Source organism: Dioscorea cayenensis, chromosome 5 (genome assembly GCF_009730915.1).
Source record: "Dioscorea cayenensis subsp. rotundata cultivar TDr96_F1 chromosome 5, TDr96_F1_v2_PseudoChromosome.rev07_lg8_w22 25.fasta, whole genome shotgun sequence".
NCBI lineage: Eukaryota > Viridiplantae > Streptophyta > Magnoliopsida > Dioscoreales > Dioscoreaceae > Dioscorea > Dioscorea cayenensis.
In genome coordinates this window covers 29,612,898-29,636,894 of record NC_052475.1, presented here as the reverse complement: position 1 = coordinate 29,636,894, position 23,997 = coordinate 29,612,898, and the positions used below count along the sequence as shown (strand labels likewise).

General features: G+C 34.8%; 4 protein-coding genes, 1 long non-coding RNA gene and 1 other non-coding gene across 9 annotated transcripts; 3 read left to right on the top strand and 3 right to left on the bottom strand.

Moving 5' to 3' along the window:
* Positions 1-3,738: 3,738 nt before the first annotated feature.
* Positions 3,739-6,514, bottom strand: LOC120261707 (transcription initiation factor TFIID subunit 9). Its single transcript, XM_039269689.1, has 3 exons — positions 6,195-6,514; positions 4,889-5,257; positions 3,739-4,088 (listed from the first exon to the last, which is right to left on the bottom strand). Exons 1-2 carry the CDS (start codon positions 6,480-6,482, stop codon positions 4,931-4,933), a joined length of 615 nt encoding a protein of 204 aa, XP_039125623.1. The 5' UTR covers positions 6,483-6,514; the 3' UTR covers positions 3,739-4,088; positions 4,889-4,930.
* A 73-nt stretch (positions 6,515-6,587) lies between these two features.
* TRNAS-GCU lies at positions 6,588-6,669 on the top strand. Its single transcript has one exon. It is a non-coding gene; the product is annotated as a tRNA-Ser (tRNA).
* A 49-nt stretch (positions 6,670-6,718) lies between these two features.
* LOC120260831 (pentatricopeptide repeat-containing protein At5g65570) lies at positions 6,719-9,300 on the bottom strand. The gene is made up of 2 exons (XM_039268399.1): positions 7,000-9,300; positions 6,719-6,829 (listed from the first exon to the last, which is right to left on the bottom strand). The coding sequence occupies exon 1, from the start codon at positions 9,280-9,282 to the stop codon at positions 7,192-7,194; it is 2,091 nt and encodes a 696-aa protein (XP_039124333.1). The 5' UTR covers positions 9,283-9,300; the 3' UTR covers positions 6,719-6,829; positions 7,000-7,191.
* A 1,822-nt stretch (positions 9,301-11,122) lies between these two features.
* Positions 11,123-12,843, top strand: LOC120260639. The gene is made up of 2 exons (XM_039268168.1): positions 11,123-11,435; positions 12,370-12,843. The coding sequence occupies exons 1-2, from the start codon at positions 11,200-11,202 to the stop codon at positions 12,758-12,760; spliced, it is 627 nt and encodes a 208-aa protein (XP_039124102.1). The 5' UTR covers positions 11,123-11,199; the 3' UTR covers positions 12,761-12,843.
* A 1,042-nt stretch (positions 12,844-13,885) lies between these two features.
* On the bottom strand, positions 13,886-16,018 carry LOC120261738 (protein NODULATION SIGNALING PATHWAY 1). Its single transcript, XM_039269721.1, has one exon. The coding sequence runs from the start codon at positions 15,605-15,607 to the stop codon at positions 13,946-13,948; it is 1,662 nt and encodes a 553-aa protein (XP_039125655.1). The 5' UTR covers positions 15,608-16,018; the 3' UTR covers positions 13,886-13,945.
* A 1,067-nt stretch (positions 16,019-17,085) lies between these two features.
* On the top strand, positions 17,086-22,706 carry LOC120261739. Of its 4 annotated transcripts, none has more exons than XR_005536631.1 (3): positions 17,086-17,238; positions 20,216-20,309; positions 22,569-22,706. It is a non-coding gene; the product is annotated as an uncharacterized LOC120261739 (long non-coding RNA). The 4 variants fall into 4 exon arrangements; XR_005536629.1 differs by lacking the exon at positions 17,086-17,238 and adding an exon at positions 17,470-17,549; XR_005536630.1 differs by lacking the exon at positions 17,086-17,238 and adding an exon at positions 19,869-19,970.
* The last annotated feature ends 1,291 nt before the right edge of the window (positions 22,707-23,997 follow it).

The following is a 23,997-nucleotide window of genomic DNA, read 5'->3' as shown; positions in this document are numbered from 1 at the left end:
GAATAAATCACTTGAAATAAGTATGTCTGGAAGCTTCGTTTTTATTAGGAAGAAAAATGTTATACTAACTCTTTCTTATCAAGATGGTAACTATCATAGTGATGGTATATATTATATATATATATAGGAATAGGTTAGAAATTTTAGCGTCCACAACCAAGCACACTTTTGATTTCCTCCACTCACTCTCTAATTAGGGAAAACATATAACATGACTTCAAATATAGTAATTACTTTTGACGTGGGTGTTGACTAGAGACTACAGTTTAACATATATATATATATATATACATCATTTGTTATCTGGGTTGTTCTTATATATATATATATATATATATATATATATATATATATATATATTGTGTTTTTTACATTCTCCGCTTGTAATTTAACAACTTAATCATTAGAGGTGGTTAAAATTAATCTATATATTTTTAACTATTATTTTAATATAGTTGTAGTTTTTTTACTCTCTTAAATACATATATATATATATATATATATATATACATATAGATTAATTATTCAATATCATTTAATCATAATGATTTATTAAAAGAAGGATAAAGACTTATTGAGAGTTTACCAACCAAGGAGGAAGATCTTCATGGTATTAAGTGAAATGACTTTTATGACCCTTGACTTTGTTTGAAGTAGTAGCTAATTAAGGGTGTGTTTTGGTGAACTGAAATCTTGTAATATTTAGATTGAATTCAAATGTTTGGTTTGCAAATATTTAGTTTGGAATTGTACTACGATGGATTATTGACTTGCACATCTTATTTTGATCTTATTTATTATCACATTTATATGTTTATATATTTTTTTTTAAAAATAGAGATTTTGGTAAATATTGTTTTTTATTGATTAAGGTTTAGTAACCAGACTAAATCCATAAACAATAATTTTCATGTCCAAGTGGTTGTGTTTACTATAAATATTATTAATGTTGTCATTATTTATATTATTATTACCTAAATGCCAAAAGATATCATGCATCACTAACTCTTACTGAATTCAATATTTTATACACAAGTAAATCATGATAATTAAATACTAGTTTTCATTTTCAAGTGGTTGGATTTTAATGTAACAATTGTTTCCCAAATGCCAAAAAGCCACATTGTCAAGTTCATGCATCATCGTCACATTATAATTTCAAACTATTAGATAATTATCAAGCCGGCTATATATATATATATAAACTCAATTGGTGCACTAAGTTTAAATTAGAAAAACCACTGTTAATCCATAGTAACTCACCACAGTGTGCAACAAGGTGAAATCTTAAACACTTACTCCCACAATATTATTTATCAACATTCTTCATATACTATACACTAGGACTAAGTATTGTTCATCAATATTGTTAGTCTTATATTTTGTGGAAGGAACAATATTTTCTCTCACCTAGAGTTACATCGTAAGAGAGATTTATCTTTAAAAGATCATTAAGTTACCGTAAATTGTGTACATTCATACCTATTTATCTTTTTGACGGCAGTTATCATCTTTGTAATATATATATATATATATATATATGGTGTACTAATAAAAATTCAAAACATATGTATGCTCTTGTACAATTATTTTTTTCCACACACACATATTGACATATATGCATATAAGTTATTTATATATTTTTTTTTTTTGGAAAGAGGAGCGGGGCGAACCCACTAGAGACGCAGGGACGTGCACAAGCCTCGGTAGAACAAGTGGGGACGGGGCCACGCTCACGTGGGCACTAGAACCACCCATACACAACCACTATTCACAACTCCCAGAAATATGCCCTCAGCTGAGAATCGAACTCTCACCACTCGGTGAGAGCTCTATCGGCGACCCATACTCTAAGTTATTTATATTACATATACATGAATGTGCATTGCAACACACACTTAACTGCTTATCCTTCATGTTTTATAAATTTAAGTTAAAAAGTTAAAAAAATGAAAAAAAATAATTACTTTCTATTTATTTTGATTTTTTTGCTTTATAATAATATAGATAGACAAAAGAAAGAGACTAGTAATCAAGATTTGTGGATATAATAAGAGTATTAGTTGCTCCAAAAAAAATATCATTAGTGTTGCTATTGGACCCCATTATTGTGTCTTCTTTCTTTCTTTCTTTTCTTTTCTTTCTAGAACTATGACCAAGTTCAAAGAGGAACATGATTTGCTCGTCATTAATCTATAAATATATATATTTGAAAAAATAAATAAATAAATAAATAAATAAATATATATATATATCTTATTAATTAAAAACATGGAAGCATTGTGGAAAGGTGAGCGGCCACCATCCCAAAATGTTTGAAATGTCTTCAAGTTTGAAGGTCATACATCTCTATACTTTCTATGCCTTTTTTCTATTGATCTTAATATTATCTTGTTGGTCTTTCTTTCTTTTATTATATATATATATATATATATATATATATATATATATATATATATATATATATATATATATATATATCAAGAGAGATCTCATCCTTTATCTAGTTTATGTTTTCTGATTCTAATCAAGATTATCAATCATTTTAATGATCCATTAAAATTTCACTTAAATTAGACCAAGTTGCATATTTTATAAAAGTTTAAATATTGTATTATAGTCTTTTCAATACTACATGTGATAGGGTATATTTTGATACATACCCAAGTTCACACTCATTATTAAATATAAAATCTTACATTGATGTATATTAGTGTGTCCTATTTGATTAATAGAAAATAATAAAAATAATTATCATTACAAAATTATTAATTTAGGAACAAAATCAAAATTTTTTTTAATTTTAAAGTTATTTTTAAAAAACATTGAATTCAAATATCAATATTATCTAAGAACATTATTTAATTATTTTATGTACTAGCTTACACCAAAATAAGACGGAATCGATGTCAAATGATTAATTGCTTTCATAGAAATCAAGTTGATGAATCCAAGTAACAAAAACCACTCAAAGTTTGACCAATGTTTCAAAAAAGAAATCCATGTTGGACTTTGATGTCAAGTTTGCAACCAATTAAGTATTTTCTCCAAAAACCAAGTTGTCAAGATAGTGGTTAATACTTAAGTAGAATGGTAAGCATTCTTTACATGAAGTTGGTCTGCTATCACTTTCCATGTAGGAAAAATAAAAAATAAAACACACTTCTTTGTATTTGAAGTGTTACACCAAGTCATTATTTTATTTCTATAACTTAATTTTCTTGATTAAACTTCATTTGGTCTAACCGTCACCAAATTATATATCATGTTTTTTTTTACTCATAGGCACTCCATCATTTTCTTTGATCTTGTTTAAATATATACCCATGTCCATATGGTTTCCGAGGTTGCTTGTTTGCCCTGTTAAAGTTTTAAATTTATTTATAATCTCCAACATTTGAAAGTTCTCATAAAGCCATTATATATATATATATATATATATATAAGTCTGGTTTAATACTATTAATATATTGTACATAAATGAAAAGTAACTGTTAGATGAAAATCAACGGCCAATCGTGGGATGTCGAACTTTCTTAGATTTGAATTTATTGATGTCTCTAAAAAATACATTCATATATATATAATCTAATTCAATTCACTTTCCACACATTCCTTCAGGAATGAAGGCAGTTAACCATGAACAAACTAGGATTGGGTTCATATCCACACAAGATTCAAGTTTTGTGAGGACAAATGTCAAAAAACCAAACCAAAAAAAAAAGAAAGAACTTGCACTTGACTTATGGTTGTACACAAAAAATATAATTAGCTAACATTTCTGTTCAAAATTAACTAACTGAAGCAAAACAGTATGCTGTAAAATTATAAATGACAAAGCTGAAGAAATTCATACAGCCAAAATTGTCGTGCTGAATCTATAAAATTATAAATGACAGAACAAGTTTTTCTGATTAAGCACATCTATGGACCACGCTTGGTCAAGGATTGAATTTTTGTAAGTTGAATCCATGATTCAATGATGCCTAAGTTAATTAATGAGTGTGCTTTTCTCCATCTAAAATGACCAAGTTCTTGACTTGCTTTTGATCATCACATGCTCTGCTCCACAATCTTTGAGATGCACTCTGCATTTCAAGAATATCATGAAAAGTTACTTGTTGTTCTTGTACCAAACACACTATTTTTAATTGAAAAACCATACACAATAATGACAAACAAAGACAGAAATAGATCACATCAAGTTGAACCAAAGGGCAACAATCTATTTTATGTGTTCAGTATGCTGTGCATTGTATGGTTCTTGATCTTAGCTAGACATATCTTATTTCGCAAGCATATATACTCTGTTTCAGTGAGATACTTTGAATGCTACTTTCAAATGAGGATAGCAATGCTTTGATATCTACTCAACAACTGATGAGATGATAAGGGCGAATGACTTTGAATGCAGATATAATTCGACGTAATTAGAGAAAAGATCAAGTAGAATACTTTACACAAGCCCACGGTCCCCCAATTGCAATCACAGTTTGCTTATTTCCCTAACAAGTACAAGATTTAAATTTGTTGCACTGTTGGTTGAGCCAATTTCCTAGGATGCAATCACAGTTTGCTTATTTCCCTAACAAGTACAAGATTTAAATTTGTTGAACTGTTGGTTCAGCCAATTTCCTAGGATGCAATCACAGTTTGCTTATTTCCCTAACAAGTACAAGTTTTAAATTTGTTGAACTGTTGGTTCAGCCAATTTCCTAGGAACCAGGAGTTGGAAGAGAATGGTATGTGTGCTCATGAGGAAATACAGGTGCAGTGAAGGAATACTACAAATTTACATAACACATGAAAATAGAGGAGGTTCTCAAATCTTGATACCTGATATTTAACTTGGAGCGTAATAATCGAGCAGATAAACTTCGAAACTCACCAGGAAATAGGTGGCCCTGGCTCCCCCTTTGCCTTCTCTCACTCATCGTGGACGCTTTGCGGCTGCAACATGAGCAGCGACCGCATTAAGGGGGAAGGACACCCTTTGTGGGGTTTGTGGTGGTTGTTGCTGGTCATTGCCAGTTCTCAAATCTTGAGATGGATTTAGGTTTGCATTAGGATTAGGATTGGGAACATCTTCATCCTCCTCCATCTCGTCAACGTCACCAGACTGCTTTTTGGGAATCAGCAGCTGGTAGTTGGGGCTGATCAGGGTGTCCTGCTCTGGTGGCAAAGGGATAGACCCTGGTGGCGCAATAGATTTGGGCAAAGGGATTTTGTTTCTGCTCCTTGCTAGCTCAAGAAGGACCTGAACAAGAACAAAGAGAACTTGAGAAATAGATCCCTCACTACTTTACCCTTAAAAATGGAAGAAAACAAAGAACCACAAGTAAATGACCAATATATTTAAACAAATGGCCTTATTTTAGGTTCTAATACGAAAAGATAACTCAGCATTGATCTCAAAGGTTAGCAATTGTACGCTTTTAAAAGCCAAGTATACCATGTTGAAACTCAAGAGTTTAAAAAATTGAAAGCAAAGAGATAACATGTTAAAACTCTACAACTTAAGTCATTCTTAAGTAATTCAACATCACTACTGCATTTACATTAGCAGCATTGAGATATAAGGATTTTGTGCTAATTTAAAATTTCCATCTGGAAGTGCAAAGCAACACTTACAACCAAGTTAAATGCAGACTACACTCAAGCAAGAAATACACAAATGATTTAAAATACCACTTGCATAGAACTAAAGCATATGGATTCAATAATATATACACATTAACAAATGATTTCCAAAAAACCATATCTCACTTTCTAAGATTCCATTGTTCCAAAATCCCAATAAGCTACTCAAAGTTTGGTTCTAAAAGCATAATATCCTCAAAGAAAGAGATATAGGAACTTCAACCAAACTATACACAAGCACTAAATGAATGGAGGAATTTAGGGCTATAATAGAAGAACAATGCAATAAAATCCAGTCAAAAAAGCAAACCACAGAGGCATGGATATTTAGGGCTAGATAGAACAGCTAAAGAGTAAAATCCAATCACAAATCAAGTCCACAATAGGATTTAGAGCTAGGAACAGAATAACTTCAATAAATAATCCATGCGCAAGTTCAAGCCATAAAATTTAGGGCAATTTTCCAGAGAAACGATCAAAATATGGAAACTTTAATCCCAAAAAGCGGATTGGTACTGATAACTAGGGTTAGGGTTTCAAGGTCAAGAACATACCTCGCGGGGCGGGGGCTGAGAGAAGGAGAAGTTGACCTTAGACTGGATGGCGAGGCGGACGTCGTCAGGATCAAGGGAAGTCTTTCCGGCATGCTCGGCATAGGCCTGGGCGTCACCAAGCACGTCGACAACGTAGCGGTACATGAGCTCAAGGAACTGGAGAACAACCCGACTCTCATACTCACCCTCTCCGATCCCCATCGAGCGTAGCAGCTCTCGGACCACTCGTGCGTCTCGTGGCTCCTCCGCTGGGGCTGCCGGAGCTTCGCCGCCGATGTCGGCCTCCATCTATTAGCTATCTCTTCGAAACCCAAGTTTCTCTCGATTGTCTTTGTTATTGCGCTTGAAATTTTATATTAATATATATGTATAGTTTACGCCACAAATACCAGCGTCGCTTTGGCCGAGTGGTTAAGGCGTGTGCCTGCTAAGTACATGGGGTTTCCCCGCGAGAGTTCGAATCTCTCAGGCGACGGCTTCGGGTTTTTAAATTAACTTTTAAGAAAATTTTATAAAGTATCGAACGTAATAGTCAAATATCAATAAATTAAAATGTCTATTTCTTTCCGGTGTTGATGAAGAAACTCAAGTTCATCACCAATATTTCTTGCTTTCCTCGATTGAGATTGCATAAGCTACAAAATAAATATATGACGAAAGTCAAAGTCAGCATCTATAGAAGCTCAATCTCAATGTTTTTTCTTTCTTCATATACTTGAAAAACTTCTGTTAATTAAGTTAAGATAATGGGTAGAAAAAATATTTTTAAACATAGATATGAAACAGAAAAGACATGGAGTGTTACCTCCATTAATAGATTAAAGCACATGGTACAATCAAATGCCGCTTCCCCGGGTTTTAAACTGATCAAACATATACAGAGTATGAAATTATCACCCCTGCAAACATCTGTAGAAGTTCATTGTGATCACATTGTGCTGTACTCGAGGCTCAATGGTATCATTTGATCAATTCCTTTAATATCTGTATCATGTTCTCACCAATAATCTTGACAGGAACACAACCCATCCTTGAAATGATGAAATCTCTTGGCATCTCTTGCTATTATCTCTTTCTTGATCACCTGAGAAACTAATTTTATCCAAGTATGGCAATCACCGCAAACTCTGAGGTTCTTGAAAATACTGATAGTAGTATTACTCTTGTTGGAGCTGCTCAACACGCCAAAGGCTATTGCCAACTTCTCACTGTGATAATATAAAGACTTCTCCTTTTGCAATTCATCCATTTCTTGCAACACAAACCTTGTGTTCGGAACATAACCCAACTCCTTTGTCCTCTCAATCAACCTTTCCAATTCCTCATAGATCTCTTCCGCCTTTGGGTGAGACCTATCTCCGGCCATGAATGTATGAGTTTCTCTATTAACTTCAGTCCAGCTCATTGCTGGATCTTTCTTCAATTTCATCTCTCTCATTGCACATTTGATGTTAATGACTTCATTCCATTTGCCCAACGATGCATAGATGTTGGACAATAGAACATAAGTTCCCTCATCTCCAGGATCGAGTTCTAATACTCTCGCTGCAGCCAGCTTTGCCATTTCTATTTCACCATGCATTTTGCATGAACTAAGCAATGTCCTCCATAAAACTTTATCAGGGCTCTTAATTTTGGTTATCAATTCTTCGGCCTCTCCAAGTTTTCCAGCACGTCCTAGTAAATCAACCATGCAGGCATAATGATCAATAGACGGTACTAAGCCATGATCATTAGTGATGGAAGAGAAAAACCGCCGGCCTTCTTCAAGCAGCCCTGCATTACTGCAAGCAGAGAGGACACCAGTAAATGTCACATGATTTGGTTCTAAACCTGATTGTATCATCATATTGAATAATTCAACAGCTTTTGATCCTTCACTATTTTGTGCATAACCATAGATCATGCTGTTAATTGAAACCAGATCAATCGCTGGTAAATCATCGAAAACCATTCTAGCCATTCCAGCACGTCCACATTTCGCATATGTGTCAATAAGACCAACGCTAACATAACTATCCCGATCCAGACCAATTTTTATTGCATAGCCATGGATCGATTTCCCTTGTTCAAACAGTGCAAGCGTAGAACAACCTCGGAGAGCTGTTGATAGGGTGAATGCATTCAACATGACAGAATCACGCAGCATGTCACAAAACACAGATAATGCTAATTCTTCTCTATGGTGGTAAACCAGACAACTAATCATCGCAGTCCAAGTTACAGTATTTCGATTGGAAATCCCCGAAAAGACTGTCAGAGACTCATCAACCAAACCACACTTGGAATACATACTGAGCAGTGATGTTTGTGAGGCATTCCGACATTCAAATCCAGTTTTAAAAATGAGACCATGGATGGTCATGCCGCTTCGCAACTCTGTCAAATTACCACAAGCAATCAAAACACTCGCGAAAGTGAACTCATTTGCGTGAACACCTCCATTCACCATATCACAGAAGAGCTGCACTGCCCGACAATCTTCACCATTTTGCACATAACCAACAATTAAAGCAGTCACCAAGACCACATCTTTCTCATCAGACTGATCAAAAACCACTCGAGCTTCATTCAACTTACCGAACTTCACATACATATCAACCAATGCACTTCCAACAAACATATTGCCTGATCCCAAACCATTCATCACAAGCCGCCCATGCACTCTCCGGCCTTCTTCAACATAACCAAGATCAGCAAATGCTTTCAAAACACACGAAAACGTATACTCATCAGCCACAACACCGTGGAAAACCATCTTATGATACAAATTCACAGCTTCTTGACTTCTCCTAGAACGAATATAATAAGATATCATGGCATTCCAAGACACAACATGCGGATGAGGCATTTCATCAAATACCTTGCGAGCATCATCAACTGCCCCGCACTTCAGGTAAGCATCAACGAGCTTGTTCCCAAGGCTGAGATAAGGGAACCCAGAGAGCTTCATATCAAGATGAGCTCCTCTAACTTCACAGAGATCACCATCAATGGCGCAGCGCCGAAGAATGGAGATGTAGTAGTTGAAGGTCTCCGAGGACGTTGTTGGCGCCAACGCGTGATAAAATTTCCGGATGCTTTTCATAGTTCTGGGGTTCAATTTGGAAACATTGATTCCAAATTTCATCATTTATATATAAATATTTAGAGAGTGAGAATATAAATTCCTACTGATGTCTTTAGATTTCAAATTTATGGACGTTGATCTCTACTGTTGGATTTCAATTTAATAGTGATCATCTTTGGTTATGAATGGTAATACAATGAAAAGTGAGATATCCAGTATTTTGATCTGAACCTTCAATTATGATCGCATCAGTAATCTAATCAATATTAACAGTTCAACCATATTTTTAATAGCACCTGTAATTAAAAGTAAACTACACCATGGGGCAACTTATCAACCCATTCCTAACCTGGTGTAAAAATTAGATTATTATTGAACTACTATTGGTTTATCTCTCTATCCACTTTACTCTCCCTCTCTCCCATTTTTCAAAATATGAGACATTCTTGTGAACGTTTGTCCTCAATAGACTTAATCTCATATGTATCGGCTTCAAATATATTAATATATAAACTTCTGAGTTCGAGTCTTGGTTATGTAAAATTGTTCAAATGTTATGATAGTTGTAAAATTCTTCAAATGTTATAATATTTGTGAATGATATTCTCTTAATTTTTTTTTATTTGTTTTGTTTGTGTTTCTTTTATTTTAAATTTATGATTTCTAATTTATTAAAAAATAATAATCACTATTTTGTGTAGTTGTCAAAATAGTTGAATATTATAACAACGATGAATAGACAGAACTGTACTTACTTATTCTTTGACATGCAACGCTTGTTGTTTTTATTAAAAAATTAGTTTTTTATGTAAGTGAATTTTTACCTATTTTAATTTTAAATATATAATTTAAAATTAAAAAAATTTGATAATTGCACTTAATCAAACATGTGAAAGAATTTACTTGTACTGTCTATTAGACTATCAAAAACCTTCCTTCACCTCTCAAATATTTTGAAGTTTTTATTATGAATAAGAAAGACAACATATCTAAGAGTATACATAAGATATTTTATTTATTTATTTATTACTTATATTAAAAGATGACAGTAGCTTGTCAATTACTGTGAACGTATACCTAACACCCCTAAAAAAATCAAATTTTCAGGACAATAATACATAAAATATAAAATTTTTTAGAATATACTTACCATTTTCTTTTTATTACACCAGTATGACTACGTCAGTGTATGCGTATGTCTAATCCTCCACCGTCCACGTGTCCACCAACAACCAACTACTTTTCAACACCATCAGAATATTCGAATATTCCGTTCTATAAATTGACAGCGATCGGACGATCCTGAATCCCTCATCGCTCTCATCCAACGCCATCCGATTAAAATATCAATTGCCACTCGCGAACCAAATCCTTTATCCTGGACCAGCGAGGATCACCAATCCTGATACGGTTGCAGCCGCCAACGATCCACGCGTCGCACATTCTTTTCGTGTGCATGAACTCTTATCCTCATCACGCGGTTCACGGGACCACATCCTAGGTGCATCCGTACAATTCGGATAAGCACCGAATTAAAGCGCATTTTAGACCACCTTTTCCACGTGGGGAGATCGTGACCGTTCGATCCTTCAAATCTGAAACGTGGCCTAAAAACCAGCCGCTTGATAAAGTCCAAGAGATACCCAGTCTTAGTCAGTGACGTGGCAGCATGTAAAAGGATAAGCCCATGAATACCTTGTTTTTTTAATTCAATAAATAAAATTATCGGCACTCTTATCTGTAAACCACGTACTAATGAATGTAATTAATTACTAAACTTGATTAATTAGATGCCTCTTTTGGGAATTATTATTAATTGAAGGAGTTATATATAAACAAAACCCACTTTTTTTTTATATCTCTTCTCTGATCCTTTGGAAACCTTTGGTCGGAGAGATCCGGGCCGTTCGATTGGGATCTGTGGGGATCGGACGGATGCCGATCGCGGTGGAGGCCGGGGGCGTGGGGGTGGCCTGCGTGGCGAGCTGCGAGCTGCCGGTGGTGGCCGGAGTTCGGCTGGAGGTGTCGGAGTCTTCGAGCAGTTCGTCGATCGGGGAGAATAGTGATGGGTCGGGGGCCGTAGGATCGGGATCGGACGGCGAGGAGGTGGAGAGCGGGTGTGGCGGGGCTTTGGAAGCTCTGGATTCTTTAGAAGAGTTGTTGCCTATTAGGTATTAATTCTTGATTCTTATTCCGATTTTGAGAATTTGATGGCGGATTGATGATAAAGTTTTTGCCTTGGTTTTGTGAATCATCATCGCACGATATCTTGCTGCTTTGGTCAAAGTTTCAATTTGTTTGGTATTTTGGAGGAAAAATGGTTTTTTTTTTTTTGGGTGGATATTTATTGATGAAGATGGTTCTTTACTTCTTTTGGACTTTATTTTGCTTGATATTTGCCTTTGGATAATTATCAATACACTTTTATCAAAATAATAATAATAATAATAATAATATTAATATTATTATTATTATTATTATTTGACACTAGGTAATAAACACCCGATTTAAAGTTTAAGTAGGGGATGAATATTTATGTGAAGCTCATTTGCAGACTCAACAATATTTTTTTCTCGTTTTACATATGTTTCGATCTCGGACCTTCTAAAATGAGCGCCTTATACACCAAATAACCATTGTTATTATTATTATTATTATCCTCGGAAGTCTATTGTTTGATTTAAAACATGCTAAATATAAATGTAATGGATGCAAAAATCTAGCTGGAGAATAGACTTGTAGTCCAGACTAAATAACCACCGTTGGTTATTATTATCCCCGAAAGTTTATTGTTTGGTTTGAAACATGCTAAACATAAATGTAATGGATGATCTTAGACTTGAAGTCAAATTTTCATATCTATGGAAGGAGAGTGTATAGACTGGACAATTAATTTTCTGATGTGTTCTATAAATGCGTTTGTTGTCCTTATAAAAATAAAATAAAATAAAATAAAATAAAACAATAATAATAACAACATGTGAACAAAGTGATGAATGTCAAATATGCAAAAACAAGTGCAGGAAATTAGAAAACAATACAACAACAATCTTTGTGCATTTAAACACTGAATGTTTTTGTGCCTTTCTTTTGTTTTCTTGGCAGGAGAAGCATCTCTAAATTCTATCATGGAAAATCCAAGTCCTTCACAACCCTTGCAGATGCTACATCTTGTTCCACAAAGGACTTCATTAAACCAGAGAATGCCTACACGCGCAAGCGCAAGAATCTCCTTGCTTACCATATCACCTGGAACACATCTAATACCACATCAAAAAGACCAGCCATTGCAACATCCATGAACAAGATCAACAACACCACAAGTTATTGCAATGGTGAACAAGCATCACTCAAACCAGCTAATATTGCTTCAGTGATTGGTTCTTCTGGATTGAAGAAATGTTGTCTTTCAATGAGATCATACTCCATGATGAATCTTCAAGTCACTTCAAATTCCAGGCCTGCAATTAGGCCTAATAACAATGAAAAAATGTAAACTTACTCATAGGCATATATTTTTCTTGTATTATTACTCTTTTTTGAGTTCTAATTATCAAAGCTAAGTTCTACTTGGACTCATCAGTGAGCAATCACTTGTTTTTGTGTACATATTGCCTTGTCTTGTGTTTTAAAAAACTTTTTTGTGGTTGTGTAATTTTTTGTTTTCCAGTTTATGTTTTCAAAATGGTGGATAATCCGAGATTTTGGATAATAAATCTAAGGACGATGTGTTGAAGGATGTTCGTCGATAAACAAGATCAAGTGAATTATATAATCAAAATATAAATAGTACTTACACAAATATCAACCGTGCAAACTCATCAACATCCTTAATATATATATACATAGCAGCGCTTATTTAAATTATTTCAGTACATGGATAGAATTTTGGATAATAAATCTAAGGACGATGTGTTGAAGGACGTTCGTCGATAAACAAGATCAAGTGAATTATATAATTAAAATATAAATAGTACTTACACAAATATGAACCGTGCAAACTCATCTACATCCTTAATATATATATATATATATATATACCTAGCAGCACTCATAAAAATTATTTCAGTACTGATAGGATTTTGGGTAATATTTATCACATTAGTTATGTACCTATTAATTATTAAGTTTTGTGTGCGTCTATCTACTTTATTTTTTTATTATTTTTTTAGCGAACATTTGTAGAATGCTTGTATTTGATAAATCCCCGTTCAATATGTAGATACATTAATAAAAAAAATATATTTTAAAATGAAAACATAGGAAAGTTGCGCTACTGTGTTATAAGGCTTATAGTTTATGCTTAGACATTTATGAAATTAAAACTCATAAAGATTATGTTTTTTTATTCTTATATTCAGACATTTTTCAAGCTATACTTTGATATTGGATTGTTTCTGTATACACTTAAAAATCATAGATAATTATTTCTGGATTTTAACCCAAATTACAAATCACAAAAATTAAATAAATCATTAATCAACCATCAAACCATTTGATTAACAAGAAAATAGAGGTCTAATTACATAAGAAGATCCCAACCCCGCCTTAATTAAATTTCTTTTTCGGACCATACTTGAATTTTACATAATTACATAATTATTTTTTTACAATTATCAAGCCAAATTCTTAAAGGGCCCCGCCAAAATGGACGGGCAGGATTGATCCAAAAGTTGTTTGATCATCGTCTCTCCGTCGTTCCCGCCACCCTCCACAGCGAGCAAAGGCTAACGCTTTGTCCCTTCCACGACAGCAAGACGCCAGCTCCGGCGCCGGCGCCGGTGCCGGCGACTCCGGTCGCCATCCTCATCTCCCAGTTCCCATCGTACTTCCTCAGCAGAGCTCTTCCGGCATCCATGGCTTCCTCCCCAAACGCTAGCTCCGTGAATCCCAGGGCCTTCATTCTCCCCTCCCACTCCTCCCTCCCCTCTCCCACTCCTCCATCCAGCATCCTTGCCGCCTCCCCTTCAACCACCGTCCTCTCCGCGAACTCCCTCCCCTTGAACGCCGCGCTCGTCGACTCCAGGAACCTCCAGAGAACCCCTGTCCTCCTTCCGAACTCCTCGGCGAACCCCCCACCTATGCCGCCTCCCCCTACCCCGTCTTCTAGCTCCGTGAGAACCACCAGATCGGGGTCGAGGTCCCGGATCGATCGGAGGAGCATGGTATTGGAGGCGCGGAACTGAGAGGACACCACGAGGATCTCGCCTGGGGATCGGGTGATCGAGGAGAGGGTCTCGGTTTGGGTGATGTGGAGGTTTAGGTCTAGGCTTTTGGCGTAGCGGAGAAGGTGAGAAGGGAAATCGTAGGCCGGCGGGGAGGTGGAGAAGGGGCGTGCGGGTGCGGCGGAGCCGGCAACGGTGAGGTGGATTAGGGGAGGGGCGCCGCCCGGGCGACGAGTTAGGGCTTCGAGGAGGGTTGGCCATTGGATGCCATGGGAGACACCGATGTCGACGATGTGGAGGGATTTGGGGCGGTTTTCTTGGGTTATGTTTTGGAGGATGGAGGCGTTGGCGAGGGAGTTGGGGACGGCGAACCAGGGGCTCACCTCGTGGAACTTGATCAGCGCCGACCGGAACAGCCTCGGCTCCGTCGTCGCAAAACATTTAGGCGGGCTTCCGCAGCCACCGGTGTCGAGATTCCCGCACGGTATCGCCGCAGCGAGGCCGATCGATGAGAGGTGGTTCTTGAGGGCACGGAGCCCATGAGCTGCCAGCCGGTGATTGGCGTCGCCGGTGGGGGAGGCAAGCTCGTTAAGTACATATAAGAGATGCTGAACTCTTGATAAATTCATTGCATGGATTGCTGCCGCGCAGGGGTTGAGTAGCTGCTCCGCCCACCTGACGTCTTTTGCTCCATTGTTCCCTGAACCAGAACCACTTCCCTTGGTCTGCACCTTCCTGCCTGGCTTTCTCTGCACCTCTCCACCACCACTACCACCATCCTCTTCGTTCTCTGCACCGCCTTCTTCATTGTCAGTATTGTTTCTTCTCTTGCTTTGTTGAGATTGAGATCTAATACTTTGTTCTTCCTGTTGCTTTCGCTTCTTGGTAGTGTATTCAGATTTAGGGACTGTTGTTTGATTGGTAGTAGCAATAATAGTAGTAGTGGTAATAGAAGGGGTGGTGATGGCAGTGCTTGAGGCTGGTGTTTGTATGCTCTGCTGTTGATTTTCATAATCATGATCATGGTTCCACCATTCGTAAGGGTTTAGATCAATCTCAGTGTAGGGCTCATCAAAGAAGGAAGGGATGGAGGGAATGAATGATGCAGAGTCCTCCAACCAGTCAAGGAGATGATGGTGGGGTGCCAAGTTTGGCTCCGGCCCCTCCTCCATAGTCATTGAGAGTGTTACAGATGGGGTGGAGGAGAAAACAAGAGAAAACTAGGAAGAGGGAAGTGGTGTGGGTGTTATGGATATTGACTGAGGAGATGGCAAGGAAAGAGTAGATGTGAGCAAGAGGCCATCTTGTTTGTTTTCCTGGTTTGTTTTGTGGTTGGAAGATTAGAATATTGGGAGGCGCTTGGAGGGAGGTGGTAGGAAGGCAGGAAGGAAGGGTCTAAATTAAGGTTGTTGTTGGTGCTTGATTGTAGGATCAGTGTATTGCATTTGTATTTTTGCTGCTAATTTTTTTCTTGTGATGAGAAGGATGGGTGTTTGTTGTTAGTTGGTATGTAAATGTACCACAGCTTTGGTTTCAAGTACCATTATATATTACAAAGTAGGGATCCAGATGACATCAGAGAGAGTGATATGTTTGGTTTTTTTATGTTTGGTCTTATGCTTAGATGGAGGTATATACTGGAGATCTTGGCCTACAAAAATATATACAAGTGTAATCAGCCGGGCGATTGGGTGGATTCCCTGCATTCAGATTGGTTGAGTGGCAATTAATCAGCGTTGAGGCTTCTTAGTTGCAATCTATTCTGGAACTGCATATGATTATTTTCCAAGTTGAAGTGCTTGAGGACATCATCATGTTGCATGGTTGTATTATAAGAAAGTTGACCGTTTGAGTTCTATTGGACTGCAAAGAGCCGATTCTGAGACAAACTTCACAGGGCTCCCCTTTCTTTAATATGGTTTTCCAACTCATAGCCAAAGGAGATGTAGATCTTTTTAATCTGAAAAAATGAAATCATATGTGAATAACACTTGTCAAGGGGAGTATACCCCTTGTTTGGAGATTGTGTATGGCATAATGGCCAGTTATCTTTTTGTTTTTATATTTTCTGCTTTTTTGAGAATTGTCCTATAGCTGTTCTTTCACCAAGAACTGATTGTGTGTCAACAAGATCATCCCTGATATAATTTATTATTTGTAGTTTCTAGACTGATGCAAAAAAAGTTCTATGCAGGCCGGTCTAAGACACAGAGAAAAGATTTCCCATAAATCACTAAGTAAATTGAAAAAATTGTCATATCATACCTGTGCAAGAGCTTAGGCAATCAGAAACTTTAAGGAATAGACTCTATGGACACTTGCTACCCTTTTAGGTCATCAGGTGATGTGTCGTTGTATAAACTTTAGCAACGTTGTTTTCATTGTTGTATCTTTGAGGTCATCTGGTTTGAGTGGTCAGTCTTCGTTCAAATGGAGCGAAAAAATTCTAAGGGGCATGAGTAGCTGGGCATTTTCAAGCTTTAATTATTGTAATAACAAATAATTGGTTCCAAGTTGATGATATGATTGGATTGGTGGTTTCTGTTCAAAGGTATTTCGGGACAGCAAAGACAAGGGACATGAGCAGTGGCCTGTGTGAACTTTTAGTTTTTCATTTTTGAGAAACAAAAAAATCCATAATGCTCTTTAGAGGGAATGAGCTAAATTACTGCTCTTATTATTGTCTTTCCATCAAGCATGTTAGAAGGTCCTTTACAACACTAGGATGAATGATATCAGAGGTAGCTGTGTTTGTTATATTGTTTTCTATCCCACTACCAGCTTGTCTAGGACATTATCATTGTGACAGGTACCAACTTTTTGTTTTCCTTGTTTTTATATACACAGCTTATAAACCTGGCATTTGCTTCTATAATTGACAATCTAGTTACCTAGAAAGAATAAATTCTTTTATATGCCCTTGATTCTGCTCCTCTATTTTCTATTAAGAGATTTATCTATGTGGAAGCTTCAGGAATATATTCTTAGACAAATTGGATCTCCAATCAATGAATTCTTTCAGCAAGGTTTTTGTTGATAGATATGTGCTTCAACTTGGCGAGGCTGGGGATTACTAGACAAGATGGTTCTGATCTGATTTGCATGTTTGGAGTAGAAAAGGTGAACTTTAGATGGCTGGGCTGATAGTATTAACTAGAAAGATGGGGCTTTTGCAGGTCCTGCTGCCTCTTTTTTGTGTTTGGCTTAGCTTGGATAGTGGGTTTGTCCTGGGTCCTGCTTCTTATGCTTAACATAATTTTGTTATAATAGCTGCCTGACAAAGGTGCATGGTTTTCCTTTCTTTTTCATACCTGCATCCAGAGACGGAACCAGAACTTGATGGTAGAGAAAATGCCTCTAAAAAGCAAAACAAAAATAAAAAAAGTAAAAATAATCTAATAAAATAATTATTTTTAATGAAGTAATAATGTCTTAATACGACTAAAATTTGAATACACATATTAAAAAAAAATATAAAAAGTATAATTAAAAAAATTTTTGTTATTATCGATAAAGAAATATATGAGATTTTTCAATAATTCAACTAATAGTAATACATCCTCAAGTTCAGATTTTTTAAAAATATAGAAAAATTGATCTTTCTCACTACAAAACAATCAAACTATTGCTTTATAAAAAAACTTTTGATTGTTTCACTTTATAAGATATATAGTGACATTATAACATATATGATATATGTTACGCTCTACATGATCAATTCAAATTTTTTTAAATTACTAAAATTTGTATATAAGATTTATTTTATTAAAATTTTTGAAATAATAGTAATTTTTTTAAATTAAAAAAATAAAATGTGAAAAAAATGTACTAAAGTGGGATTTGATCTTGGGTGACCAAAAATATCTCAAACCTTATGGATAGACTCCACTAACCACTCAAGACACCCACATTCCACACTTCCATACGTCCAAATATTATATTTTATATTTAATTAATTATAGAAAAATCGAAAACCACCAAATCTTATATTGTTTAAAAAGTATTATTCCGGTGCCGAGGGGGGGCTTCAGCCCCTGCTAGCCCCCCCTTGGTTCCGCCCCTGCCTGCATCCTGTCATAAAACTAATTGCAACTTTCTGTCTCATCTTCTATGTCGTTATAGAATGATTTGCAAAATTCTATTTTGAGTATTCAATTAAAATAGCCTCTTTTATTTTTGGGGAAAGAAAATCATTTGATTGGATGATTCCTTATATATTATTTAGGTCTCTAGTTAGTTGCACTGCTAAGAGGACCAGCACTTGGTACACTTGTTATTCACTGGCAACCTAGGTGGGACTGCTTCTAGGTGTAGAAGCAGAGTTTTGCATTCATAAATAAAGACGTGTGTAGTTAAGCTTCTCCATGCCTCTATGATGGTGGAAGCCTTGATATCTATTTGGCTATAAAATTGCATAATTTGTAGCTTTAGTGATAGTCCTTTTCTAGGATAATCACAAGTCATTGACTTCTTAATCTGATACCCAACTTCAAAGTCTTCACATTAAATTTCTGTTTGTTCCTCCAATCTTGTTATTCTCATCTTTTTCCTGCCTTTTTGATCTTGTGATTCATTACATTCATAATTAGCAGTGACATGAGCATGGCCTCTGAATATGACTTCCCTCTATTCAATGACTTGGCATATTAATCAAAATTTTAATTAAGCTTCCATCCTATTTGCTGTTTAGAGCAGAAGTTGAGCTGACCTAATTATCCTAATTATCTATTGGTGGTTATGTGATGTAATAGGCCCCCCATGTACTGGGGAATGTTCTAGTTTGTATTTCAACTTGTTAACTTCCTCTATACTTACATTAACCAGTTTTGATATATTAAAGCAATGACTATGTCATTCTTTTCATGCCTTTGCCTTTGGTATCCGAAAGACCAATTATAAAGCAGCAGGTAAGAAATTGATGCTGACCCTTGGATGAAATGAACTAGTTGGATATCTATGTTAGAACTGTTGGGTGTTTACTTGTTGTTTTCTTCTGAAAAACAACTAAATCCTCATTGACATGTGCTATTTACAATTGTAACACCATGCCCAACTTTACAGTTGGATTTTAGCACTTATGTTGTGTCTATTGTTGTATAGAAATATTGTAGATTATAGAAGATAAATCGATTGCTCAATTCATGAAGGATTTATTCACTCATATGATTGTGGCTCACCTATGGTAGTAGTTATGTCAATGCATTGTTTATATTACAATTCCATGAAAACAAGAATGCACATATTATGATCAGGCTCTTATGCTTTGACTGACTTTTTTGGATGTTAGCATTTCTCTCCTCCCTCCTGAGTATCATGAACTATGGGCTCAGATGGTTGTTTCTTCCTGGTTTTATTCTCAAATCACACTTCTTCTTTTTTTGTGTCATATGACAAGATGTGACATCATAAATTACAATATTACCTTTTCTTCCTAGTTGCATATTGAGTCTATTGATTATCCTAAGAAGCAGAAACCAATCAGTTATCCAACTTTAGAAAGACTGTTCTGAACGTGCATCCAAGTCCTATTTCCATTATCAGGTAACATGTACTATTTACTCATAATTCTTAAACTACTTGTCCAAATTTGATACACTTCTTTATCCACTCTTCTAATCCTGTCAGATGGAGTAGTTTTCCTTGGTAATCACATGATTGCCTTCCAAGATTTTTTTATATGCTTGATTCTTTTTATTGTGACCATGAAATAATTGTTAGGTTGACTCGGTTCTCCTTTGAAAATTCATTTCCTGTTCCTATTTTAATCCATGCTTACATGTTTCCAGGTGCACTTTCAATCAAAATCTTGTCAAATGACGAAGCTCCAGCTTCCATTTCTCTACAGCCGCCCCCATAAGTTCCATCATTCACAACTGAGAAGTAAGCTGACATTTATCTCTTTGCTTGAATTTTTTGAGTTATTTTACTTTGATCCTTATTTCTTAATTGCAATACGATGATGCATAAAGACATCATGCATTCTTCTACTCTGTTAATACTATTGTTTATGATGCTGGTGACTGAACTTCTACAAGTCTATAATTAGTTAGTTCTTAGAAAGCACCGAGGAAAATAAAACATATTCTAGTCATCTTGACAATTTAATATTTTGGTCAAAATGGGCATCTATTTTCCTGACAAATTAGGATAGGAAATGGAAGTGAGAAAGTTTTGATTTCCGTGATTCTTCCAAGAAGATTAGTTAATTTAGTTGTCTTCAATACTGAATAGTCCCATCGAGTTTTCCAAAACATTTTACATTATAATAATTCCTGTCATTGTTCAACCTTTATCTCTGGTCACTCTTTGACGTAGATGTGTTTGGATTGAAGAAAAACAGGAAAACAAAAAGAAAAGAAGGGAAAGTGATGCAATGAAAAGGAAAGAATAATTTCTTAAAGACAGCAATAAGAGAACTATGGCTAAACGAAGTATAGAAGAAATAGCCTCTGAGAATGTAATAATGTCATTTTTCAGAACTATGGACTGCCTTTTCGGTTAATCTGTGTTTAGATAAGGGGGAGTTCATTTCATTGTAAGTGAGGAGAAGTCAGGAAGTGAGAGAAGTGCTATTTCCCTGAAGTTGGGGAAGTGATATCACTTCCAAGACTTCTGTATTCATTTGTTAGAAAGTGAGAATAGAACCGAAGGATTTAGGTGTTGGATGAAGTTCTATGCGTTCAAAAAAGACTTTAGAAATGAAAATAAGTTAATTTTTATAGATTAACTCACTTCCCCCCACTTCAATAAAACAAAATACTGAAGTGGGTTTAGTTCAAAATCCACTTCAGTCAGAAGTGGGGGGAAGTGATACTTCCCCCACTTTAACACAAAGAAACACCAGAAATGGAAGAAGTCAGACCATTTTCCCTCACTTCCCCTCACTTTCCCTAAAATGAAAGCCCCTAAGTGGAACTTAAAAGTTTTATGAAATATGTTTTATTTCATTTACTTATCTATCTTCTTTCTTCCTTGTTTTCCTTTCTTTCATCTACTTGTAACTAACTCTAAAATCAAGTTTTTACTTACTTTTTATTTCCAGATCTAATTAGTGTTTGAACCATACCAATCTATATTTTTTTCTCCAATGTTAACCAGATTGAAATCTGAAGCTTGATGTTGTTGGTATAATTCTCTCAAATGTAGCACAACTCTGACTGATAAACCAACATTCTAGTTATTAATATCTTTTTTTTATGCCATATGTCTTTCTCTAGATCACTGAAATAAAATAAAAACACAGTTGATAGATGAATCCTTTAGTTGGTTTCTATATTGCTATTATTTCTATTAATAACAGAGAATGTGATTTGATCTCTTCTCCCAAAGACGTTTTGAGTTTTTGAAATGAGGGGTTCCAAATTAGGCCATATAATAAGGGAAAAAACAAACATGTAGAAGTTTTTTTTTTTTTGAGGGGAAAAAAAAATCTCTTGACGCAGGGTAGAATTTCTGACATCTGGAACAGTGATGGTTTATGTATATTCCATATTCGGCCCATTTGGACCACGAGAATAATTCCGCACATCTGTTTTCTTGGTAGATTTTTTTTTTGGATGAATACAGATAAGCTACGTCCTGTTAGAGACGTGAATAAGGTGTGTATAAAGTATAGTTAATACCTCAACAGTCAATATATAAGTGGTTTACGTGATTTAAAATTTGAATCCGTCTTCTCAAAAAGGACACAAACACTTTACACATAAATTATGAACATGGTTTTATCAAACCAAAAAATCATTGGTTTAATTAAAAATTTTAGCAACGCCCTTTACAAGATTTATTAATATCAAAATAATACATGCTTAATTATAATAATTATATATTAAATAAATATTTATTAAGCAGTTTATTTATTATTAAACATGAATCACTATTTTATCATGAATGTTAATATTTCATATTAAAGTTATGTTGATAATTTTACCGCACATTCTCCCTCTATTTTTCACATTTCCAATTCACAATTCTTTCAACCCAAAAGTATTTTCATTCTCATTTCCCATCTTTCTCAACTCCTTGGCAAGTCTTCTACATGCCTAGGCAAAGTCTCATCCAATTTGTTACTAAATTAGAAGACACTTATACCTCAATAATAATTATTTTATTATTGTTTTTTTTATTTTTAACTTCTGGCAGGTCTTTAAACAGGAGCAACGTTGTCCATTGATGTAATTCCCCAAACATAGGCCACAGGTATCACTCAACAAGCCTGCATTGGATTTTACTTTACCAATTGCCTTGTAGATGTACTAATATATTTTTTTTATATAAAAATGGATAAATCGCAAAGAAAATATTTTGTTGTGAATGAACAAAATATTGAGGAATGTCTATATGTGAAATCATAATTATTGATATGGGTTTTTTTTTAATTTATTGAAAAAAAAAAAACAAGCTAAGCAAGGATAGAAAGAGAAAAAAAAACATAAACAACAAAAAGTCCATCACCAGGGGTGACAAACACCTGACAAGTCCAACTGAACCCAAAGCAAAACACGGAAAATAAAATAAAAAGAAGAGAAAATAGCTGAAAGAAAAGGCCTACCAAAAAACAACAGGGATCTATTTAAGCTAGTAAAAATGATTGCATTGTTTTGAAATCGCTACTTCATGTTATTGGTATTGGCATCCCGCTTCGCGTAAAGGATATACTAATGTTTTTGTGTAAAAGCATGTAATTATTAACTAATATGGTTTGTAGCTTTTTACAAATTGCCCTTTATCACATGGGTACGTATAAAAAGCCCAATTAACCATTGAGTCTTGTAGAAAATTTAAAATGCAATTAATTTTTATTTTTTAATGTATAACATACACATGTGTCAGTTTGTTCATAGGTACTTGTCCACGCTTTAATGATGAAGTTAACAAATAAATAAATTTTTTATACCAACCCTTGTTATTGATTAGTACCTCTAGATTAGTGAGTACTAAATACTAAAAATTTGCATTTTGTTGCATGAATGCTCATAATAGAAATTCAAAATATTTTTATAAAATAGTTAAAATTAAAAAAATAACAAATGTCAAAAGGATTCATAACTCAATGGCATTGACCCTAATACAAAAAATATATGTGAAACATTTAAATGTCCCAAGTTTAACCATTTGTGAACGGAAGATTCAACAATTTTTTAATTATGCATAAACAGTAATTACTGAACTAATTTTTTGTGAAAAAAGAGTTTGTAACTAGAAGGTGTATTAGACAGTCCACACTTTATGTCCTCCAATAATAAGAGCACAAGAACAAATCAATTTTCATTTAGCTATATTATTTTTATCAAATAAATTTAAGTTTTTGACGTGATATAATCCACCTCATTATTTTTTATATAAATTTTAAATTTAAACTTTAAAAATCTTTAAATTCTTAAAATTAAAAAAAAAATTATAAAATCATATCTAAAAAAGACAAAATCTAAACCTAAAAATTTAAAATATCATTACTCATTTGAAATCTATCTTTTTAATTGCATTTATCGCATTTATTAATATATATATATATATATATATCTAATAAGTTTTCTGAGGGTATACACGTCATTTCATTTTTATTTTATTT

Excerpts from the sequence above, each read along its gene's own strand:
- LOC120261707 (XM_039269689.1), bottom strand. The coding sequence starts at position 6,482 with ATGGAGGCCGACATCGGCGGCGAAGCTCCGGCAGCCCCAGCGGAGGAG. Across the intron at positions 5,258-6,194 it reads CTCAGCCCCCGCCCCGCGAG|GTCCTTCTTGAGCTAGCAAG; the intron begins GTATGTTCTTGA and ends GTTCTTGTTCAG.
- LOC120260831 (XM_039268399.1), bottom strand. The coding sequence starts at position 9,282 with ATGAAAAGCATCCGGAAATTTTATCACGCGTTGGCGCCAACAACGTCC.
- LOC120261738 (XM_039269721.1), bottom strand. The coding sequence starts at position 15,607 with ATGACTATGGAGGAGGGGCCGGAGCCAAACTTGGCACCCCACCATCAT.
- LOC120260639 (XM_039268168.1), top strand. The coding sequence starts at position 11,200 with ATGCCGATCGCGGTGGAGGCCGGGGGCGTGGGGGTGGCCTGCGTGGCG. Across the intron at positions 11,436-12,369 it reads GAAGAGTTGTTGCCTATTAG|GAGAAGCATCTCTAAATTCT; the intron begins GTATTAATTCTT and ends TTTTCTTGGCAG.